This window comes from Fusarium falciforme, chromosome 9 (genome assembly GCF_026873545.1).
Source record: "Fusarium falciforme chromosome 9, complete sequence".
Classification (NCBI taxonomy): Eukaryota; Fungi; Ascomycota; class Sordariomycetes; order Hypocreales; family Nectriaceae; genus Fusarium; species Fusarium falciforme.
Genome location: NC_070552.1, coordinates 420153 through 441159, shown reverse-complemented (window position 1 = coordinate 441159; position 21007 = coordinate 420153). Strand labels below are relative to the sequence as shown.

General features: G+C 50.4%; 4 protein-coding genes across 4 annotated transcripts; 3 read left to right on the top strand and 1 right to left on the bottom strand.

Annotated features, from left to right (window-relative positions):
* Positions 1 to 4064: 4064 nt before the first annotated feature.
* Positions 4065 to 5002, top strand: NCS54_01102200 (MARVEL domain-containing protein; the record flags this gene model as incomplete). The annotated part of the gene is made up of 4 exons (XM_053156309.1): positions 4065 to 4355; positions 4433 to 4618; positions 4764 to 4843; positions 4909 to 5002. The coding sequence occupies 4 exons, from the start codon at positions 4065 to 4067 to the stop codon at positions 5000 to 5002; spliced, it is 651 nt and encodes a 216-aa protein (XP_053012284.1).
* Positions 5003 to 11675: 6673 nt separating this feature from the next.
* NCS54_01102100 (MFS domain-containing protein) lies at positions 11676 to 13636 on the top strand (the record flags this gene model as incomplete). Its single annotated transcript, XM_053156308.1, has 5 exons — positions 11676 to 11845; positions 11903 to 12256; positions 12305 to 12358; positions 12411 to 12805; positions 12855 to 13636. 5 exons carry the CDS (start codon positions 11676 to 11678, stop codon positions 13634 to 13636), a joined length of 1755 nt encoding a protein of 584 aa, XP_053012283.1.
* Positions 13637 to 13859: 223 nt separating this feature from the next.
* On the bottom strand, positions 13860 to 17636 carry NCS54_01102000 (HET domain-containing protein; the record flags this gene model as incomplete). The annotated part of the gene is made up of 1 exon (XM_053156307.1): positions 13860 to 17636. One exon carries the CDS (start codon positions 17634 to 17636, stop codon positions 13860 to 13862), a length of 3777 nt encoding a protein of 1258 aa, XP_053012282.1.
* Positions 17637 to 18676: 1040 nt separating this feature from the next.
* NCS54_01101900 (Hypothetical protein) lies at positions 18677 to 20722 on the top strand (the record flags this gene model as incomplete). The annotated part of the gene is made up of 3 exons (XM_053156306.1): positions 18677 to 19345; positions 19393 to 19651; positions 19698 to 20722. Exons 1-3 carry the CDS (start codon positions 18704 to 18706, stop codon positions 20720 to 20722), a joined length of 1926 nt encoding a protein of 641 aa, XP_053012281.1. The 5' UTR covers positions 18677 to 18703.
* Positions 20723 to 21007: the final 285 nt, after the last annotated feature.

Below are 21007 nucleotides of genomic sequence, written 5' to 3'. Positions count from 1 at the left end.
CCGACCGACTCGAACCAGACTCGTTCTGAAGGATGGAACGATCGATGATAAGCAATGGCCGCAGCCAGGCCCAGGCGAGGGAAGTGGATGGTACAACGGGTATGGATCAAGCCCTAATCCTGAAGGTCAAGGTCATGGATTGTTCTGGGAGGCTGATGATGCTGGCCGGGCTTTGGTAGAGGGCCGCAAGGAGGGTACACAGCTGGGGTTGGATGAAAGTATCCTGATTATGGAAATTATGGACCAGGTGAGAGCTGAGGCAGGGATTAGATACCCCGATGAGGTCGAAACCGTAGAGTATCCTCTATAGTGGTAGAGCAAGCCCAAGATCACCGATGTGCCTCGGCTTTCTCATGAAGCATATATATGGTTGTCTTACAAATCTTGTTGCTGTTCACGATGATGACACTTGGTTTTTCTTTAGAAGGAAAGCATTAGCGATGAACACATTCATACCTCTAAGCCTGGAGATTCCGTCAAAGTGATTTTAATTGGCTTTTTTTTTTTGGGGGGTTTATTTCCCGACCAACCAGGCTAGGATTTTTAAGCCGCCTCTCTCTCGACGAGATCGGGCCTCTCCCGCCCTGCGCCCTACGCCCTACGCCTTGCCGAAGACCCTGGAAGCTTGACGCCTTTGCGTTGATGGCTTGATCTTTTGGCAGGGTAAACTTGGCATCACGAGCAAAACATGCAGCGACAATGGATACTTTGATGGAGGAGGTGGGTCTAGCTTGGCCGGCCCAATTTGCCAGGATTTGCACAGCAAATTAAGCTTAATCCGCGGCAGGTTTCGCGTGGGTTTTCTGGTAAGGCGCTTTGGCTGTCAGCCTATCCCCATCATGTGCAGTGAAGATTATAGGGCGTGTAGCAGAAGAATGATTACCCTGTTAGATGTGTCCTTTGTTATTGTTCTCGTCTTCTACTGTGGGCACTAGAACAGACTTTAAAAAAAGGCTATTGTGTTAGCATTGGGATATAATGCTATGAGGTGTTCATATTGTGTTCTTTGCTATAGTTGGAGTTCAGCCCTTGATGGGGTAACTGAGCCAATAGATGGTTATTGTTATTGTTGCAGATGGCCCCTTCAGGCTCTTCTACAGAAATCGTTGATAACAACAATAATTACCCTATGACTGAAAAAAGTTCCCACCCTCTCTGTAAATGCCTTGTTCTTAGCAACCCCCATGCGCTTAATTACCACCCAGCCCATTTGTCTTATACTTCGGAATAGCCTGGAAGAACCTCTGCGACGCATGGCCGTCTCTCTGACTCACGCCCGGCATATAGCGTAGAAGCGTTAGAAGGGCGTTGGGGGCTCTCATGAAGCCCCGTATAGTACACGTTGACCTGGGAAGGCTCCAAGATGATCTGAATTGGTGTAGAGAGTCTCAATCGCGTACCCGCGATGTTTAGGACCAGGTGGATTGTATAGGTGCGGGAGATGAGGCAGCTGTAAAAGGTCGGGAGAAACATTTTAGTGTGTATGGGCAATTGAAGTGGGATCTCGATGGCTGCGGTGTGGAATATGGGTGGCAGACAATGCCCATGTCGTATAGTCTCAGACACGACATGTGGGCTTGGATGTTGAGACCATTGAACCTGGATGGTTGAAGGGTCCAGAGAGACTGTTTTCCTCCGGTATGGATAAAAACTGATCTCCATCTCTTTCATGCGTGGTAGATGTCTCATCGGCTCATAGCTGTACAACGTCTGTGACTCAAGCTTTGCAGAGATGGAGCAGTGCTGAGGTGGAATGATATTCACGAAGGAGGGCTCAAATGTCAAACCAACAGGAACTGTAAAGCGGCCTGCGCTATATCCATCATTTGTAAGCTGGATGGCCCCAGGTTGCGCGGCAGTTGCTTTTATCTTGCCATCAGATGGGGAGAGAAGGCGTGTGCCAACATTGCATGAGTGTTGTAGAGTGTATGCTCTGTTCTGATAATCGAGGCTCAACGGCGGATCCTCAAAGGTTGCACCGATAACATTCACGGCCTGATAGGCCTCTAGCCTCATGGTGGTCGAATCTGTCAATGATTTCCCCGACATCCAGGCCTCGATGGAGTATGTGATGGTGGCTAGCTCCGGACCCATGTCATCCCTCTCCCAGCGGCCCAACGTTGGTGGTAACCGTAAATGGTAGTCTCGCGTATTCGATGTTTCGACACGGTGGGAGCAGGCTCCTATCGCAAGTTGCGTCGGAACGGTGAAGCAGAAGGGGAAGTTGTACGCCGTGGATGGCTGAATGACGCGATCGGTAAGGTATGTAGATGCTGAGATAGGCATTTGTAACCTCAAAAATTGGTGAGATGTTATATTGAAAACATCTGGATAATGTCGTCGGGTTTCTGCTCTGCCCACCAGCAGGATCTCTAGACCCTCAGGCTTCATGGCCTTGTCTGTGTTGAGGACCACCTCCCCTGCGAGCCTAGATCCAGACGTATAGATCTTGGAATTGAAGTGATGGTCGAGAATGATGGTCAGACTCTCGTTTTTTGCTCTGAGAAAACGGAGAGCTGTATTCAATGCGTCGATCCCCCATAGCGAACTTTTCCAATTGCGCTTAATTCCTAGTTGATGTTGGTCGTGAGGCATGCTCGGCGCTGGTGAAATATTGTCTAGTTAAGTAATAGCGAGGAGTATAAGACTGGTGATATCTGTCCAAGTCGAGGTGGAGAATTCGGCTTATCTATCAGCGCATTTGAGAGGAAGTTCTGCTGTCGCATTTTCCAATGGCATCACCAGCAGCCACCCGTGTACGGAGCTCCATACGCCTTTCGATAGCCTCACGCACGCCTTCACTTCGACCCCCAATTTTCGTCCCCACCTCATGTCTCCGACGCCCTCTAGGCAGGGTGTGCTGGGCTTGGTCAACCTTCCTTTCACGCAAGGGTGCAACGATACGAATGGTGAAGAGGAGACGGTTGAGTTGAGAAGCCAAGAAACAACAAAAGAAGTTTAGCAGCGGAGATAGCACGTGCATGCTATGTCCCTCCAATTGGCAGACGGATTGGGATGCCCCTCTCTTCTCAAGCAATGTTCATGATCTGACAGCCATGGCGCAAACCATACCGCAGCCACGCCATAACCTTGACGTATGGACACCACATGCCAAAAAGCCACGGTGGAATGCGCACGGCCGAGCCAACCGTGGATTGCGAGTTTGGGGTTTTGTAGCAGTGTGGCAAGTTCCAGTTGGGTGAGGTGGTGACGCTCACATCAACGGGACTGGAGGAGGGGGGTGATCAGGGGTCGAATTCCTGAATCCCAGCTTCAAGCCATCAGACCACCTTCTATTGATAGGTCAGCCATTTTTTTTTAGAGCTGAACGTTTAAATGCCCGATGCTTTTCTTGGCCAAGGAAGGCCCACGACACGTTTACGACTACCCACACAGAGTCGAGGCCACGGCACCCCTTTTGCTGTCAAGCTGTCTCCAACCACCCATTCAGTTCTCTCTTGACAATTCTGACACGATAGACAGGGTCTATCTGTCATTACCCCGGATATTCCATGATTTGTGAACTCTTAACCCCCTTGCAAGACATCCACGAAGCTTACTCTTAGGAACCGAATTAAAAGTGAGTACGCAAGCACGGTATGGTCTCATCCCGATACGAAACTCTACAGTAATCCAAGGCATAAGATCGGATGTGGACGACTTGGCATCACCATGGCGTCCCGTTCAGCCAGCAATTGTGGTGTGATGGTGAAAACCTCGACCTATAGAGACCATCCGAAGGCCATCCATAACCGGCATCTGTTTAACCTTTTTCATGAGACTCCGCTCAAGCCTCGCTTATTGTTGGTTGTTCGTTCTTGATGGTTGCATACCAGCCTTTCAGCTCTGCACTGGGCTTGAAGTTTAAGGCTACGAGCCGGTTACCAATTTCAGACCATGGGGAGCTTGAACGTGGAGTCCACCCACCTGCAAGACATATAAACTCCCGGGAGTTCCTGGACAAGACAGGGGAACCCTGGAACCCTCTTCCAAACAATCGGTCTCGAGACTCAACACCATCTTGACCTCATCATTCTTCGCGCCCAACGCGACCCGCTTCCAAAATGGCATATGAACAATCCGGATCAGCCCACAAAGTCTTGTCGATTATTCTACGAATGGGGCAAATTTGCTGCGCTGCCATTGTCCTCGGCATCCTTGCGCGATTCAGCTATCTTCTCACTATCCAGCAGGTGCATGAGGATGGCCGCCTCGTCTACGCAATGGTGGTTGCTGGCATGTCCATCGTCTATTCATTCCTCCTATGCCCACCTTTCAGAAACTTGTTTCTGAGCTTCCCATGTGACTTTGTGCTGTTCGTTATGTGGCTCGTGGCGTATTGCCTGCTTCAGACAGTATGGCCCCTTTCCTGTACTGATCGGCTTACTCTGCCCAGAGAACAGGGTTTATTGACTGGGTGTGCTATGAATAGAAATCGACCACTAACTCATGCTCCTCTACGTGGTATCGTACCTACTGGGGCTACTACTGGGGCAGTTACTGGCGTGTTGGCCGCCCTGGAGTCGTCAACGTCGGCAGAGCGGGATGTTCACAATGGAGGACAGTCCTGGCATTCTCGTTCATTGCTTGGTTTGCCTACCTGCTCAGTGGGATTTTGGTAAGTCTTTTTTACAAATCAATTTGTTCTCTCTGGAAAGAGACATCATCACCCTCCACGATGCCCCTGGCCCCTCGCACTCGCCGTTTCTATTGTTTAGTTGTTACCTTCAACATCGGATGGCTGCTGACGCAATTACCACTAGGGAATCTACGTCTTCCACAAGTACATCAAAGTCAAGGAGACAGCCACCGAGTTCAAACACCAGGCCAAGAAACACTTGGGGTAAGTTGGAGACGTACTTGGTGATTTGTCATTGGGAGCTTGAACTAACTCGCCTTGCACTCAAGCCGCGATTCCCAGGAAAACGACTACGGAAGACCGGTCAACGAGCCGAATGTGGCTGCAGTCCAACCGCCTGTCACGCAGGTGTCTCAGGTCTAGCAGTCAGAAGATCCGATGGGAACTCCCTTGGACACACATGCTATAATTGGAATGTGCTGAAGGATGTGTTGGTCCGTAGGGCCTGTTGGCTGCTTATTTGTGTGACAGAAGTTGGGAAGAACTGGCTATGATCACCAGGGTACCAGATTGGACTGACTGTAACAGATCAAGAAATTGATCAAGCAACTTGGTGGCTATTTGCTTCCTTTGGTAATTTGAATGCTTGTCCTAATATCAAGGGTTATCTGTGATTTATAACACCTGCTGACTTGGCCCCAAAGGAACTAGTTCTCTACACATCCTAGAATGAAAACTCTTGTGAATATCTAGTTACACTTTGCCAAGTCTAGGAGAAGCATCGCTGCCATATATTGCCATATTGCAAAGTTGCTTTGTCCTCTGCAGACTAAATTATCCATAGTGTCCACTCAAAATGTTTGCGACTACGGTACGCAGAACCTCAATTGACAGACAAGACACAAATCGGTTTGGCAACCACGATATTGTCCCAATATGATACCTAGGTTAAGATGAAATAACTCTAAGCTCCATGGAACTGGTATACTCCGTCCTCCTCATCTGACCAAGCATGGCAAGGGTTGCCCAAAAGACGATGCATTAATTGGGTTGATTCGGTGTTTTCTTTGTTTGGTCGTCAAAGCGTCACTTCAATACTATGACGTGCATTTTGGTTCAACATCTCTCTTGCTATTCATCTGCACCCGTGAATTGGAGGTGGCCTCACCTCTTCAGCCTACCTACCTAGCCAGATAGGCAGTAGTCGATACAGTCCGCTCAGCCCCCAGATTTTGGTCAGCAACCCCTCACCGAATTCATGGGCGTGTCAGCTGCACTACCGTGAAGTGACTTATCATTGTAATTTCTAGGAATATGCAGAGGGCGGCGTCTCTGTCTTGCTCCGATTTGAGGAAGTTCTGCAGCAGTGGCTGCGAAGGAGAATTTGAAGCGAGCATGCGAACGTTGTTCTGCATGCAGGAAATTATGGAAACGAGCGATGATTGACAACACCGAGAATCACGCTATCACAATGATAGAATGACCAACCTTCCCAGATTCAAAGCCTGCCTGGGGATTGGTGTTGTGCACCATAAAGGAGAGGTCGCCAATGCGCCATCACTTGCTAACCCCCTTATTGCGCCCATTCATCATGATTGACAAATCCTTCGTGGTTGCACACAGTCGCAAATTGCGTGATGTTGGTCGTGAGTACCTCCTAGAGGGAGCTGGGAGAACCTCTAGCAAGTATCTCGAGCTTATGCAGCGGGCGAAGCGATCTGCAAGGCCGGGCCGGCCTGCCCGTGATATGGGTAGGTGATCTAGCGGGGGACAAAATACACGAGACTGAATTGGCTGTGCCCTCACCTCCCTGAGTCTCGTGTTTTATGTCCCCCGCTGGGTGATTTGGAGCAAGCACTGTACCCTCTTAGGTCTCACTTGCAGCTGAGCCGGCCGCCCACCCCTTCTCGCCTGGGGGACTTGCAAGTGATGTTACTGTATGTAGCTCTGGGGCTATGCTCTAACCAATAAGATAATAAACCCCACAAGGAAGAGGTGTCAGGCATCAGTCATCTCACGACCCAACATCCATGTTATTTCTTCTTACCTGCCTCATGCTCCCTGATGTCTTGGGCCAAAATCCAGAGGGTCTTTGCTGCTTCGTCTGTTCTTACAGCTATTGCGAGATCGCCTCTTTAATCTATCCATACTTCCCATCTTTCTTCGCCTGTGCCTGGTCGCGTTCTGGGATCTGTATCAAGTGAGCCCTATTAACCCCCCTTATGCTAGGTAGCCTTCCCGTGCTACTTGTGGGCTGCTACCAATCTTTTCCCCGTCCGACTCGGGATGAGTTTCCCTGCTCAAATCAATGTATTAACGCCTGCATCGGCACAGGTCAACCTGCTTGGTTCTTATTGTTATTAGAACACTTTTATTACTCTCAAGAAGGCAAAATCAACAAAATGGGCCACCATCGACTAGCCGAAAAGCGTCCTCTGGATCTCTGCGAAACCTGCGCATCTGCTTTTCGCAACACTGTCATAGATCTATCGGGGCGATATAGCGCTCTGTACCACCTTCATACCACTATTGACGGATTCATAAATGCAGCGGACCAAGGATGCTTTATATGCTATAACGTGCTCAGAACGATAGGCATACCGGAGCAAGAAATCGTGCGTAGTATTCGAGATTCAATGCATCATATCAAGGGTGTCCCTCGGGAAGATTCTTGGAATTGGTCTTCAAGCATCACTTGCTTCTTCGTTTCTTGTGAAAGACAGACGAAAGACATTTCCTGGCTTTGGATAACTGCGCGTATGTTGAGCTCATTCTTCATCAACAGGAGATGGGACTACGATCCCAGCGTCGTACCAGAACTTCAGACCCAGCTTCATCACATGGAGAGCTACTTGTCAACCTTTGCATGGAGTGAAGCATTCACCTTTGAGGTCACGATGGATCAAGATCTAAATTCGAAAAGTATGAAAACGATAGCACGGATTCTAAGCCCTGCTGCTACCTCTACATTCTGGAATTAATAGCTGATTTGTGGTTTAGATCTTCATCAATCTCAGGTCACTTCCACCTCGACAGCATCAGACGAAACATTCTCTAAAGTTCACAACTGGATTCGCGTCTGTGAATCTACTCATGCACTCTGTGCCAACCGTGGCGATACTGGGTCGTGGTACCCCACTAGGTTGGTGGACCTCGGACTTCCTGACGAGCTGTCCGAGATCGTTGCAACCTTGCAAGCCAAGCTCGTCCGAGGGGATGATGTTCCTCCCGGAACTCGATATATCACGCTCAGCCATCGCTGGAATGACGCAAATCAACTGAAGCTCAGCAAGGAGTTGCTGGATCGCTGGTTGCAAGCACTCCCCACTGATAAGCTATCTCCAATCTTTCAGGACTTTGTTATCGTTGCCCGCCGTCTTGGTATTCGCCATGTCTGGATTGATTCCATCTGTATTATCCAAGACGGAGACGACGGCGCTGACTGGTCCCATCAAGCCGGTATCATGGACCAAGTCTACAGAAACTCGTTCTGTAATATCTCGGCCGACTGGGGAAGCAATACGGATGGTCTGTTCTTTGATCGTGACATGAGCCAATTCAGCCAGCCAGCTATCTTTTTACGCCTCAAAACTGACAACGAGGCCGATGAAGTGACCCATTGCTATCTCGTGCACGACATGCAGACATGGGACAGAGAAGTAGCTAAGGCGCCTCTTAGTTCAAGAGGATGGGTTATACAAGAGTGGATCTTGCCAGCGCGTACCCTACATTTCTGCCGCAGGGAGGTCTTCTTTGAGTGTTGCGAAGGGGCAGCCTGCGAGCGCTATTTTCGGGGGATGCCGCTTTTCGGTCGCGTCAAGTCACCTATCCATTTCAAGGATTTACGGCTCGAAGGAAGAGGCAGCCTAGAAAGCCGGAGTATTGAGCATTGGGAGGCCGCTCTTGGGCAGAAGGTCTATTACTACAACTCCTGGACTCGGATCAGGGACACCTACTCCTCCTGCAGCCTGACATTCGCAACGGACAAGCTTGTGGCTATTTCTGGAATATGTCGCTATCTGAAATCCCATCTTTCAGATGACACCTACGTGGCAGGAGTATGGCTTTTCAACCTTGCCAGTCAAATGACCTGGTACTGCGACTCGGAGGAGTTATGCCTGCGCCGGGCCGAGGACCGGGATGTTTCGAAGGGCCGCATCGCCTGGGATATATCAAGCACACCAGATATGCCTTCCTTGGTTCCTGCCATGAAATATACGGCTCCAAGCTTCTCCTGCAAACTACCCCGTTACGGGAGGTAGTGCCCTTGGGCTAGACGCCTTGGTAACTGCGACTTGTATTAGGTATCGCGATAGAAGGGCGAGCGGGCGAGACGAATTAATAACCTGGGATATATTTTTGGCCCAGTGTCTGCTAACCTTGTTGAAGTCAAAGTTGAGGGAGAGCTAAAGAGTGCTAAGCTTGTTGATATTGGCACGAAAACCCTAGTCGTATGGCCGTTAGTGGTCGGGAACAGCCGCAAATATATGGATCTCTCCGATGGGTGGGACTCATACAACCCGGGTTTTGCATCAGCTCGGCTCGATTTCGCCGTCAGTATATCTGATTTACCAGCCTTCCACCAACGAGTCTTTTACTACATGCCTTGGCGAAGGTATCAGACCAATTTCGGCAATGTTATTCCAACTCCACGTCGAGAGTCGCGCTCAAGTCTTCCGCTGTTTTTACTTTTCGAGCTTGTTGATATTGACATGGGCCGCTTTCGTCGTATTGGGATGTTTCACACGAGTGCAGACGACGCGCTTCAATACGGGCAGTCTCAGCCCGATGAGGCAGAGCTCCCTTGTTGGGGTTATAACAAGAAGACAGGTAAACATACCATCTATATTATTTAATACAGGAAACTTTACCAGGGGCTAGTCAAAGACTGGACGAAATTGGCCACGGGACATGGTCGAGGCATTATGCAAGAGGCCAAGTAGGGCATCATCAAACTCGTAAGGGACCGGCTTGCAGGGTCGATACCATTTTCTCCTAGTGATAGCCAAGAACAATGCAGGTCTCTTATCCTACCGGAGCCAGAACCAGCCAGAGCTAGAGTATCTTCGTCGAGACGACGATCTAGGGCTCTTCTCTAAGCCCTTGGGGCAAGAGAGTGGTCGGTTGGCGAAACGCCTGCCAGTGCGTTGTGGGACGAATCCATATTATGCAGGTTCTGCACAGAGTCGAGGGTATGGTCTTGATGACGCCCTTGGTAAGGTCGAGGGGAACAAGGTGCGGCGATGGGAGCTGGAGTTAGCACTAGCGGGATTAAACAGTCAGAAGGGCCTCAAAGCTGCCGCAGCTAGAAGCTTGGCAAGGGATGACAATGATGAGATATGGTAGGTATTGCAATGATGTTTCTTCAGGTACCTAGTCAAGAATCAGATTGCTGGATAATGGCTGAGGTATATACATCAGCGTACCACACCCGGGCGTTATGCTATCCGCTATCGACCCTCCCGAACTAGTTATCTCGACCGATTCTGGGTATGAATGAAAGACAACTCTTTCTGCAAGTTATTTCGTTGATCTGATTCTAGTTATGCTTTCAATCATGGGGTAAGAAGTGCCCAAATCTGGGGTTTTCACAAGACCACTGAGCGGCGTCATTGGCCACTCATTCGTCTAGTACAGTACTCTTATCTTGCCAACTACGTAAAGCATGCAGCTCAGCACTGCCCAAGTATTGTATTAGAGCACTAACGGTGGCCTGAAACGGATGGTCACATTCTGATTTGAATCAACCAGGCATGATGTGTCTAGGTAAGGTCGAACTACGATTAGCTGCCTCGTTCGTAGCAGCAGTGCTCGTGTGCACTACTGTACCCGAATAAGAGATGGATACCTTTGTCGGCCGAAACTCGGTCATGAACCACGTGTCCCCAGCTCGTTGTGGCGTGAAATGTGTCTTGGTGGGCGCTAACGGTGAGCTCTCACGGTGTTGTCTGCTGGATAGAGTTCATATGACGTCGTCCAAATCCGGGGAAGTCCAACGCTCCGTCGAGTGGGATCGGTAGACTAAAAACCGGATATCCGGGTCACCTCACTGCTGGGTACTCGTCAGCTGGTACCGTATTTGACATAAAGGGCCGATGAAAAGATCCCGAGGAACCCGTTCAATGAAGAAGATCCAGTTTCATTACTACTGAGCAAAGACCTGGCTTTTTCATTTGTATTTGGTTCGGCATATTGTGTTCTGATCACTATTTGACTGCTTTGTTTGTATCTCAAGAGGGCCAATACCGGCCGGGTGGTACAGTACTTTACGGGCTCTAGCTTTCTCCTAACGCCGGCGTCATACATTTGCAGCACCGGCGTCATGACAAAGAATCGTTTCCACCGTTGCCTTTGTCGCGGGGATCGACGATGGGGCCAAACGTTGAAGCAAGCCAGTCCACGATACATAGAATTGTCGTTGCATGGTGTAGCGAGACACATGCACTGACAACGTGTGCGGACTCACTCAACGGCATTGCACCATTCTTGAGCTCAATTGATCCTCTTGGCCTGGAAGAAAAGGTCTAATTGATTACGGGATCATTCTCTTCAAATTACAAAGCCGGGCTTAATGGCCGTCTGGGTTATTCTGTCAACCGATGGCCCCGTTTGATCCGGATCTCTCGGAACCTCCACCAAAACTCCTCGTGAGTATCAGCGACTCCGAATGGTCCGGCCACTCGTAGCTGGGGTGCGCCCAAAACGTCATCTGCCCCAAAACTGGCCGATTTCTTCACTCAAAGGCTGGAGTATCAGCCCCAAGTGAGGCTAACTCTGTCGGTGGATGATGACACAACTCCACGCATGGCCACCTGACTCTAAGGACGGACCGATTCCCAAGTCTGGAGCCAAATGCTCGAATACTACGCTACGAAACCGTCAACAGCATGCGGTGATTGGATAGAAGTTCAAGCCTGACATCATGGGTGGTTTAAGTGAACAGTGATACGGAACGGCTGAAAGAGATACTTAAGGTCACCTACGGGAGATCATCACGAACTTGGAGTTTTGGATCAAAACGATATTTACACACAATCAACTGCTACATATCTTCATCTGAACTATACACATTGTTATACTCAGACGATTGCCTACCATGGCACCGGCTTCCCTCACTGTTCACTTTGAAAGCCAAGATGCAACTTCTGAAGAGGGCAAAAAGGCGGGTGCCCGTCGCTCGCTAGTCGGGCTCGACTACTCGCCTTTGCCTCGCATCACCGGGAGATCTCTGCTGCTGGCCTTGTTTGTTTCTATGGGCGGACTCTTGTGAGTGTTGACCCTCTCTGAGCCGAGAACTGGACGTTATACTTACCTGCTTCTCAGGTTTGGTTATGATACTGGTCAGATCTCTGGCTTCCTTGAGATGCCTGATTTCCTTGATCGCTTCGGCCAGACGAATAGCAAAGGCGAGCATGTCTTTAGTACTGTTCGTTCCGGCCTCATCGTTGCCCTTCTTTCAATTGGAACGCTCATTGGCGCATTGATCGCTGCCCCGATTGCGGATCGTATTGGTCGCAAGTATAGTATCTCTTTCTGGAGCCTCATTATCAGCGTCGGCTTCATTATTCAAATTTCTTCAAATCGTGATTGGGTTCAAATCATGATGGGAAGATTTGTCGCTGGACTTGGTGTGGGTGCTCTCTCACTGCTGGTTCCCATGTTCCAGGCTGAGTGCTCGTGAGTGCCCCTTGAGCATTCTTCTGTTTGTTACTAACATCATGAAAGCCCTCCTTGGATCCGTGGTGCCATGGTTTGCACGTACCAATTGTTCATCACATTGTAAAGAGCCCATTGTGAGAACGTGGTGGTGACTTTACTAACACCTAAATAGTGGCATTTTCTTGGCTGCCTGCTTCAATTACGCCACAGTCACCCACCAAAGAAACAGCTCTGCTTCGTGGAGAATCGTCATTGGCATCGGTTGGGTCTTTACCTTGACACTAGGCCTCGGAATCTTACTCTTCCCCGAGACTCCTCGATTTGATTACAGACGTGGCCATGTCGACCGCGCTCGTGAGACCCTCTGCAGGATCTATGGCGCCACACCGAATCATTGGTCCATTCACACTCAAATGGAGGAGATTGAGTCCAAGTTACAGGCTGAAAAGGCAATCAAGGAAAAGACCAACCCCGTCTCCGAGTTCATCGCCATGTTCAAGGCGCCACGAATGGCCTACCGCATCTTCATCGGTGTCTCGCTTCAAATGTTTCAACAACTCACTGGAGGTAAGTCATTTCTCCTTTGGCATCTGCTCAATACTAACCTGCACCTCAGCCAACTACTTCTTCTACTACGGCACCACCATCTTTCAATCTGTCAGCATCAGCAGCTATAAGACTCAGATCATTCTCAACACCATCAACTTTGTTGTTACCTTCATCGGTCTATACCTTGTCGAGCATTACGGTCGCCGCAAGTCTCTGATTGCTGGCAGCATCTGGATGTTCATCTCGTTCCTCATCTTTGCCTCGGTTGGTCACTTTGCCTTGGATCGAACGACACCGCAGAATACACAAAGTGCAGGAATTGCCATGATTGTCATGGCCTGCCTCTTTATCCTCGGGTTCGCAACCACTTGGGGACCCATGATTTGGACCATCATGGCTGAAATCTTCCCTTCACGTTACCGTGCAAAGGGAATGGCCTTGTCGACTGCCAGTAACTGGCTTTGGAATTTTCTTCTGGCCTTCTTCACCCCATTCATTACAAAGGATATTGATTTCCGTTACGGTTACGTCTTTGCAGGCTGCAATATTCTTGGTGGCTTGTTGGTCTACTTCTTTGTCATTGAAGGCCAGGGCCGCACACTCGAGGAGATCGACACCATGTACCTTGAGCACGTCAGCCCCATGAAGAGTTCCAAGTGGCAGCCACCTCCTCCCGAAGAAATGTCCAGAATCCGCAAGCAGGCTGGTACCGACCTTGAGGCAGCGGCTGCTGTGAGTGAGGATGACACGCTGCAGAGGAACTCGGGCTTTACGAACGAAGACGGCCATGCTACTCGTGCGGCCAAGAAGGAAGAGCTCCCAGGAGCAAGTCACAAGGAGGGTATGTAAGATGGTACATCGAAAGTCTTTCTTTGAGGAACATTACTGTATAGGTGCAGAGGAATGGAGCGGGCGAGATTGAAACTGTAAGAACACAGGAAGTGTGTATCTAAAGCTATTAGCGGTTACGAATAACATATTTTCTTTTATCGTCATGGCAGTTGTGACAGAGGGCATCAGTTAGAATAGTAAAAAAATAACATTGCCAAAACATCATGGTAATAGTGACCGGTTAGTGAATCAAAAACTCCTCCACAAGATGCTCCTCGTCCTCAAACAACGCGTAAGGATCTAACCCATACAAGTAACAGTCATGTGCCATGGTCCATCCAGTCCCATCATCCCGTCGGCGTAACACAAAGGCCTGATCTCCCCCCGGAAGGTAGACGATACGATCACCCACACGGGCTCGGGGACCAGCCAATCCCATATTCCCCTTTTCAGTGGTAAAGAAGCGTCGACCGTAACAGGCAAGCTCCATCTTGTCGGCAAACTCATTGAACTCATAACCCAAGTGATAATCTTCTTCACCTTCCTCCTTTCCGACACCTAGCCACCAGAGATAGAATTCGTGCTCTCGTAGGAACATGGTTGGGTCTGCAGCCTCGAGTACGCCTGACCCGTTGTGACGGTACCACTGGACAAATCCAACATCCACGCTTCGCAGCTCTGGCGGTTGAGCGGCTGAAATCGTGGCTGCGAAGGCTGTAGACACAGATGACGCAAGTGAGAGGTTCCATTCAGTGGTGAGAGTTGCGGCTAGGGATTCCCATTCCTTCATGATGCGAGCAAAAGACTCTGTTCCAGGTGCAAACGCCGTGCCGGCTGAAAGCTCAGGGCCGATGGCGCGGACCGTGTCAATGATCTTTCCCTTGACAGCGAGCACGCCACCTGGACGGAAGGCTAGTCCCGGGAGGACCTTGTCTGTCAAGTCGCGGGGACTAACACTGGACCGTGTCCCGTCTGCTGTGCGATAGTCATAGTCGCCTTTGCCTCCTTCACGGTAAGAAGGGTACCAGTGGCGCTGTGGAAGGGTCCCTACCGTTACAGTATCGGTAAAGTCAGGAACCCAGGAAGGTAAAGACTTGGAGCGAGGTCCATGACCGAACCACTTCAAGATGCCAAGGTCGCCCGTCCGTTGAATCGCGGCTTCGGTGAACTGGCGGAATATGTCCTCGACTGGCAAGTCATAGTCCACAGCCATGAAGCCAGGATCAAACAGGCCGAGGAGACCGTACACCCTATCCCTAACCTCGCTCGACTGACATGCACGGCTGTACTGAATCACTTCTGCGGGGTGGCTCCCAGGTTTCAGCATACGGAGTCTCCAGACGTGGCTATCGGCATCAAACCCTTCAAAGGGATGATCTGCCTTGAAGCCTGGTGCGCTTGAAACGCGGGAAAGCCCTAAAGCTCCGCCAGAGATATCAGCACGATGGCCCGATCCCAAGTCCATCCAGGGCGCCGAGTTCTCTCCACACATGATGATGGCTTTGCGACTAAGAGCCACTTCTTGGATAACCCAAGTGCGGAAGAACCAAGGCCGCCTAACCAAAGCCTTCCACGCTTGAAGGTATCGTGCTGGCGGTTTTCGGAAGTTGGGGAAAGTGTTGTTCGTCTCATCTTGGAGATATTCAAATACCAGATGGGAATCATTGGCAGCTTCGCCCAACCAGACCAAGACTTGGCGTGCGGATTTGTAGATGTCTCCCATGATCGTCACTTGCTGGTTGCGTTCAGCATGAGTAGACTGATCAATGCAAAGGGCATCGACCCAGAGTGTTCTAACATCGCTTGCGTGACGGATATGTACGAGTGCTGAATGGAGATTGGCCGTGATAGAGACGGGTTGTTCGTCTAGCATAATGCATTCGTTGACGCTGGTGTCTCCCCAGACGTAGGACACTGCCTCGTAATCAGGCTGGAGAGTGAGATCGCTCTCGATCAGACGGCCCAGCAGAGTCTCTGTCCGATTGTCTGAGGGAAGCAACTCCAAGAGTCGGATGGCACTCTTGTTGTGTAATGGACGATACGCGAATTCCGAGGAGGGGGCCGCCACAGAAGCCGTTGACACTGATGCTTGGTTCTGCCGTGTCGGTGCAAAAGGGAGCGCCTGTTGAGACTCGACCAGATCCTCCACACGTTCTTCCCAGACAAGCTTTTGGCTCGCGATAGTGTCAACCAGGAGTACCTTGATCTCCGTGTAAGAGGGCAATGACCAATCTCCATCCTTGCAGTTGTAGCTTTCCAGCATCTGAATCACCTTGAGTCTGTCAGGAATATTCCGGTACTTGTACTGTCTGCTCTGACGTATTGCTGTTGGTACGTCAACTGTAAGGCCTGGGCATGTCGGATCAGCACCGGCCTTGAGCAGCATCTCTAATGCCCAAACGTTGTCTTGGAGGGCGGCCATATGCAGCCAGCTTGTTGGGGTGGGTTTTGAATCCTCGTCTCCAAGCGACAGATTGGCAGAAAGTACTGCATCTATTTGAGAGCCAGGATACTCCGAGGCCATGTATTTGATGTTTTCCAAGTACATAAGGCCATAATTGAGCATGCGATATCCCATGTTGCCCCAGGTCTCTGAATCTGATACGAGTTGCGGGCCATACTCGTCGACGCACCATCGCAACAACGATAACTTCCCCTTACTCAAGGCCTTCCTTTGCACCGCTGCAGCGTCAATGGAGGCTCCATGAGAGATTAGGAGCTGTGCCATTTGGGCGCTCCCGACATTGGCGGGTACTTTCTGTGGCTGAACCCCACGCTGAAGGAGACTTGTCACAAAGTCGATGTAGTTTCTTCTGACACAGAATAGCAGGATCTTTTCATGATCCGAATCATCAAGTCCCTGTTCATGCTGCATCAGGCCCTCCAAGAATGTGAAAAGCGCCTCCACATCATGGTCATCATATCGTGACAACGACAGGGCGATCTCGGCTGGGGTCATGTCTTCGGCTGTCCTGTCGAACTTGGAGACGCACGGCGCACGCGTACGTGGACTTTCACCGTGCGCCATCAATATCTTGGCGGAAGAGAGCTGGATGTTAGCGGCCGCAGCATGTAAAGCTGTCCCGAATGAGCTGCCTTGTCCTTGTCCACCGTCCACCATCCTGGGGCCTCCGACGTTGGTGGCGATGCCAAAACCTAGAAGCTGCTCGATGTATTCCAGTTCACCCTCATAGCAGGCAATATGTAGAAGCATGATGAGCCCAGGATCGTCCTTGGCATACGAAAGCCCGGCTTTCAAAAGATGAAGAATGATCCCACCCCAAGTGCCGTCAAGGTCGAGTTCCCACAATGGCCGATCATAGTTTACTCCAGGCGGATAGCCAACCCAAGTCATGTCGACAATATTTTGGGGAGAGATGAGGGCGTCAAGGATCACCTGAAGTAGATTGACCTTGTTATCTTGTTGGTTCGGCGAATTGTCTGGTTTCCCGAGCTGCTCAGGGAGTCTTCTTGGGTGCATAGTCGACAGCAGTGCTCCAGCAGAAATAAGGAAGTGAAACAGCTCAGGATACCCTAGAATGCAGGCATGGGACAAAGCCGAGTTCCCATCATCGTCCAGGCAGCTGGGCGACGCGCCATGGCTGATCAGCAGCTTCACCATTTCAATGAGCTCAGGACAGGACTCTTTGGGGGAGCAGCCAAGCCAGTCAGGCTCTATTCGAGCCACCCGGATGGCGACCTGCAAGATATCAATCTCTTCCGCGAAGAGAAGACCAGTGTCGTCCTTGTCCAGAAGCGAACGCGCAAGTTGATAGTCGGGCTTCCACCTTTTTCTCAGACATTTTCGTACCGCTTCAACGTGATAAGGCTTAAAAACTGGCGAATTTCCGTGCAGGGTGAAGAATTCGTCAAATTTTGCCTGTTCAAGCTGTGTCAAGGCCCGGGTGGTGTCAAAGCTATCATCTCTGCCGCACAGGCTCACGAGCCATTCTCCTGCAGCCACCACCGCGTCCTCGGCTTCGAGGGAGTGGTCGTGATCAGGTTGTGTGAGCTGCATCTGGGAGTGGCTGTGGAAATGAAGTTTGGAATGCTGATAGTGATGAAACGCGAGATGGAGCCAGAGATGGAGCTATTATCATGGACAGTTGCCTAGAGGCTTATCTAATCCAAACCCTGGCCTTGTAAGCACTAATGATGAATGGAGAAAATGGTGTTGATAAGGGTTGGATTTGATATAAAAAGGGTTGCAGCAAAACGCTTAACGGGCTTTAATTCGATGTTTCTTCTTCATTTTCTAGATCAGCCGAGCAAGCTTGCTGTAAGCATTAGGCACCTCTTTGGACCTTGTAGTGAACAGCTGGCAAGATGAGATGAGTAGGTCAGTGTCCTTTATGTAGAGTTACTAACCCTTGGCAAATGTGCAGAAAATATTAGCTGTGAATAATTCTCACTTTGATCTTGACGTGGGTGTATGCATTAGATATCGTTTGGAGGCCGCCGTGTCTCATGAGCCACCATTGCTTTCATTCTTGGAGCAACGTGGAACCCTCTCGAGTAGATGTCTCACGGAATTGAACTTCAAGGCCAGCTGGGGAAAATGAACTGTCTTAATGGCCGTAGTCGGTATTCTCTGATTGACTGTTAAAATAATATACTTGATTGCCTCGAGCTCATGCAATCTCACCCGATATCATCATCAAGCTTCACACCAAGATTTCGCCCACCCTCCTTGCACGGCTTAGCTCGAGGAGCTGAGTCCAAAAATGGAGTAGCTCGCGGATATTCTGCATACCCCTACAAGCGACCCAAACTTGATAGGCCAGTTTATACGTGCTCAGGTGGACCGGCATGGAGAGGCCCCAAGAGGTTGCATCGGGGCAGCATTTGAGCTTCCGGATGGCCTGATGGTTTGTTTACGAACCTAGCTTGCATCTCAAGCGGCCGTCACTTTCAATATGGAAAGGTCTCGACTCCACCATTACCCTCGGCCTCGTCTCTCGGCTACTGGGTCCGCCGTTCGTCCCCTCCCAACTGACTGCGTGTTTTTCTTCTTCTTCCTTTCCATTTCTTGTTCCACTCCTGCCGCCCAACTCTCTATTGATCGACTCCATTTACATCGCGAAAATGCGTGTGGCTGTCATTGGCGGTGGGCCATCTGGTCTAGTCCAGCTCAAGACCCTCCTCAGCGCCCACGAGCACCTAAGATGCAAACCTTTTGAGCCACGTCTATTCGAGGCGAGCTCCAAGGTTGGTGGAGTTTTTCACTCCCACGTCTACGAAGATGCCGAGCTAGTGTCTTCCAAGTACTTGACTTCATTCTCAGATTTTAGACCAAGACCAGACGATGCCGACTTTTTGTCCGCAGAGAGATATGTCGAGTACCTGGAAGAATATGCAACCCACTTTGGGCTTTGGGACTGGATCAACTTGAATACCAAGGTGATCACCATCAGAAGACAAGATCAGGGACATGTTGTTGTGTACCAAAAACCAAATGGAGAAATCGAGGAGTGGCCCTGCGATGCCATCGCCATCTGCTCTGGCGTCCACTCAAAACCAAACGTTCCTACGATCCCTGGCATCGAGAACGTCCCTACTGTGATGCACTCTTCGGACTTCAAGACCCGGGCCCAGCTTGGCAAAGACAAGACCGTCATGGTTCTGGGAAGTGGTGAGACAGGCGCAGATTTGTCTTATGTCTCTATCACCGCAGATACCAAGCGAGTTGTACTCTGCCATCGCAGCGGATGGGTCGGGGCTCCTAAGGTGCGTTACTTTTATACCCCAAGCGTACAGGTCCTGACACTGTACAGCGTAACCCTCATCAGCAGTTCCTCCCTTGGTTGTTCGGCTATGCACCACCCGAGCTGGATACCCTCCCTGTTGATGTCGCCCAGATCACCCTCTTTGACACCATGTATGTACACCCGATTGTTCGAGACAGCATGATCGTCTGGAACTACTATCACACACTTGCCTTGCCTCTCGGCACTTGGCTTGGTAGTGGCTCCAAGTACGGAATCGACATGCATGTCGGGCAGGTTTGGGGAGAACGCTTCCACATCTCAAGGCGTAAGTGGACCACTGCTACTTTGGTTCAATATTCTGATTTCGACAGTATTTCTGAACAAAGCCTGGACTCGGGTGTCACCATACATATACTACCCCTGGATACCTGAGAAATGGTCACTCGCAACACGAATCCGTCGCTTCTTCATGGCCCGAGACCTCCCTCGTCCATCGCGGACGATTGATGTGGCCCCTTTCCCCTCACACATTTCTGAAGACGGTGTTGCGCATTTCCCAGTTCTTCCAACCAGACCAGAGTCGGAGCGTATCCAGGAGACTACTATCAAGCCCGATATAGTCATCTACGCCACCGGCTACGTGCCGACATTCCCATTCCTCAACTCAGATTCGGGCAGTGAGAAGCCCTACCCCAGCTCTACTGATGCCGATGTTCGCGCTGTCTGGAAAAGGGACGATCCCACCGTTGGATTCATTGGCTTCATCCGCCCCAACTTCGGTGCAATTCCTCCTCTGGCAGAACTTCAGTCGATGCTTTTCATCCAGAATCTTGTCGGCCAGCTTCCAGACCTACGCGAAGATGACGAATACCACTACCGGCTCATCGTGCCTCCCTCTGCCCGCATTGGATACGGCGTTGAGCATGACTCTTACGCGTACCAGTTGGCGAAAGATATGTCCATCGCTGCAAGCTTTACCGACATCCTCCATCTATCCTTTAGCTCTCCCCGAGGCTGGAGGCTTCCCTGGGTGTGGGCAGCTGGGGCCTCCCTCAATCCCAAGTTTAGGCTCGTGGGGCCGTGGAAGTGGGATGGAGCAGCAAACGTGCTGACCGGGGAGTGCTGGGAGACCATCTCGAGGAGGAAGAACCTGTTTGGTGACATGTCGATCGCCGTTCTACCAATGATTTACTTGGGTAGCTGGAGCTTGTATTACTGGGCTTACGCAAAATTCTGGAACGGAATGGCCAAGATTGGCCTATCCAAGCCTTTGAAGATTGAAAACATGCCGAAGCGGTTGATGGAAGAGCTGTCGAGGAGGGAGGAGATGGAGAAGGGGAGCAGTCAGAATGGGACTGACTGGGTAGATGTCAAGCATACTCTGACTCAGGCATAAGACATGTTTGCATAAGACATGTTTCAGACGAGCAACGCTTGGTATATCAAATCATAATCGCCTTTCAAGAAACCAAAAGGAGTGGCAATAGGGCCTTTTGGCTGGTGATCTTGGCGTGCCATGGGGGTTATTTGAAGTGCGCTTTACAGAGCTAAGGAAGAGGCCCAGAATATGGCCAGGGTGGTTAAAAGCACCCTCGACAACTGCATGGCCCGGAGTTAGAGTCATTGTTGGATTGGGACCTGTACAATAGCTCAGAAGGCGGTCACGTGCCTTCAATGGCCC